Source organism: Myotis brandtii, unplaced genomic scaffold (genome assembly GCF_000412655.1).
Source record: "Myotis brandtii unplaced genomic scaffold, ASM41265v1 scaffold751, whole genome shotgun sequence".
Taxonomy (NCBI): domain Eukaryota; kingdom Metazoa; phylum Chordata; class Mammalia; order Chiroptera; family Vespertilionidae; genus Myotis; species Myotis brandtii.
The window spans coordinates 271,132-272,589 of NW_005370994.1; the positions used below are offsets into that span (position 1 = coordinate 271,132).

Genomic DNA, 1,458 nt, shown 5'->3' on the forward strand with positions numbered 1-1,458 from the left:
GCGGCGGTTAACCCCACGCACTGAAACGGCGCGCAGAGGTCCGGCCGCGCTCACTCACCTCCGCCGTACACGCCGCCGCTCATGGCTGCTGTCGGTGCGATTCCCACGCGGAAGGCTACCGGGCGACGTGATTGCAGCGACGGCGACCGCGGGTCCTGAGCAGCGCTAGCCTCTGACCCCCTTAACTTCCACCGCCACCCCCCTCAGGCAACAAAGCGGCGTCCACACACCCGGTGCGCAGTCACACTTGCTGTCTGCTCTTTCCAGCCAATCAGGAGAGGCCCGGCTATCCTTCAGCCAATTATAACTGGGCTCTGGGGCATCCTGTCGTGGCCCTGTCACTTTAGCCAATCGGAGGCAGCCATCGGGGCGGGGAGAAGGAAAGCGACCAAAGGAGAGCAGGCATTGGACCGCGGAGTTGAAGGGGGCGGAGCTACCCCAGTAGGCGGGAGACGGCGGCGGTGGGAGCCGGACGAGGAGGAGAAACGTGTAGGGGCGGGTCCGTGGGTGTTGCTGGGCGCGGAAGGGCCGTGGGAACTCGCTGCCGCCAGGTGAACTTCTGGAAAAGGACTGGAAATTGGGGAAAGTGTCTCCACGCGGTGATTTTCGGTTTGGGAGTGTGGCGATGCAGGTGTTTTCTGTTTTCAGAAAGAGTATTTTCAACTAACTTTTATGCTGAAATAATAAAGACGTTATGCTCCACTTTGGGGTGGGGGAATCAGTCAATCAGAGGTAGGATTCTGTAATGTTTAAAATGGTTATGAATAACGAACTTAAGAAAGTGCTAAATTTAGGTAGCAGTTTTTAAATTACTTTTATTACTGATATATTTAATTGTTTATTTTTAAATCATTTTTGTAAAATTTTTAATTACATAAAAGTTATACAAGTGTCATCAATCTCTTTTACCCTGTGAGACAGATAAAGGACAATGCAACCAGTCCTCACCCTAATGCGTGCCTGATCCCAAACTCCTCTCCGGTCTGTGCCCGTCCCCTTCTGCCAGTCCGCTTGAGGTCGCCATTCATTGTCTCTTCCCTGGGTCGCTGCAGCAACCTGTCGCTCTGCCTCTGGGTCACACTGCAGGAAGCTTGAGCTATGCAAACCCGACTCGGTGACAGCACTCCAGCTCAGACCCTCAAGATCAGTGGTATACCCTTGTAGCTGATAGCAGTTCTTCAACGCGTTTGTCGGAGTCTAGACATTTAGGGGCTGCTCTTACCCTGAATGAAGCCCTATTGGTCTCCTATTCCTCTGCGGGTAGCTGACCCCGGTTCTCAACCTGTGGGTCGCGAACAATGAAAATACATCCTGCATATCAGATATTTACATTACGATTCATAACAGTAGCGAAATTACAGTTATGAAGTAGCAATTTTATGGTTGGGGGGTCACCACAACATGAGGAACTGTATTAAAGGGTCACGGCATTAGGAAGGTTGAGAACCACTGGCTAGC

The 1,458-nt window shown here is 52.1% G+C and overlaps 1 protein-coding gene across 1 annotated transcript in view; it reads right to left on the reverse strand.

Moving 5' to 3' along the window:
• Nucleotides 1-282, reverse strand: part of ACTL6A (actin-like 6A) — a 25,109-nt gene extending 24,827 nt beyond the window's left edge. Inside the window, exon 1 of the mRNA XM_005883007.2 lies at nt 59-282. Within this exon, the coding sequence (XP_005883069.1) occupies nt 59-83 (25 nt within the window). The 5' untranslated portion in view covers nt 84-282. The remainder of the gene's footprint in view (nt 1-58) is intronic.
• Nucleotides 283-1,458: the final 1,176 nt, after the last annotated feature.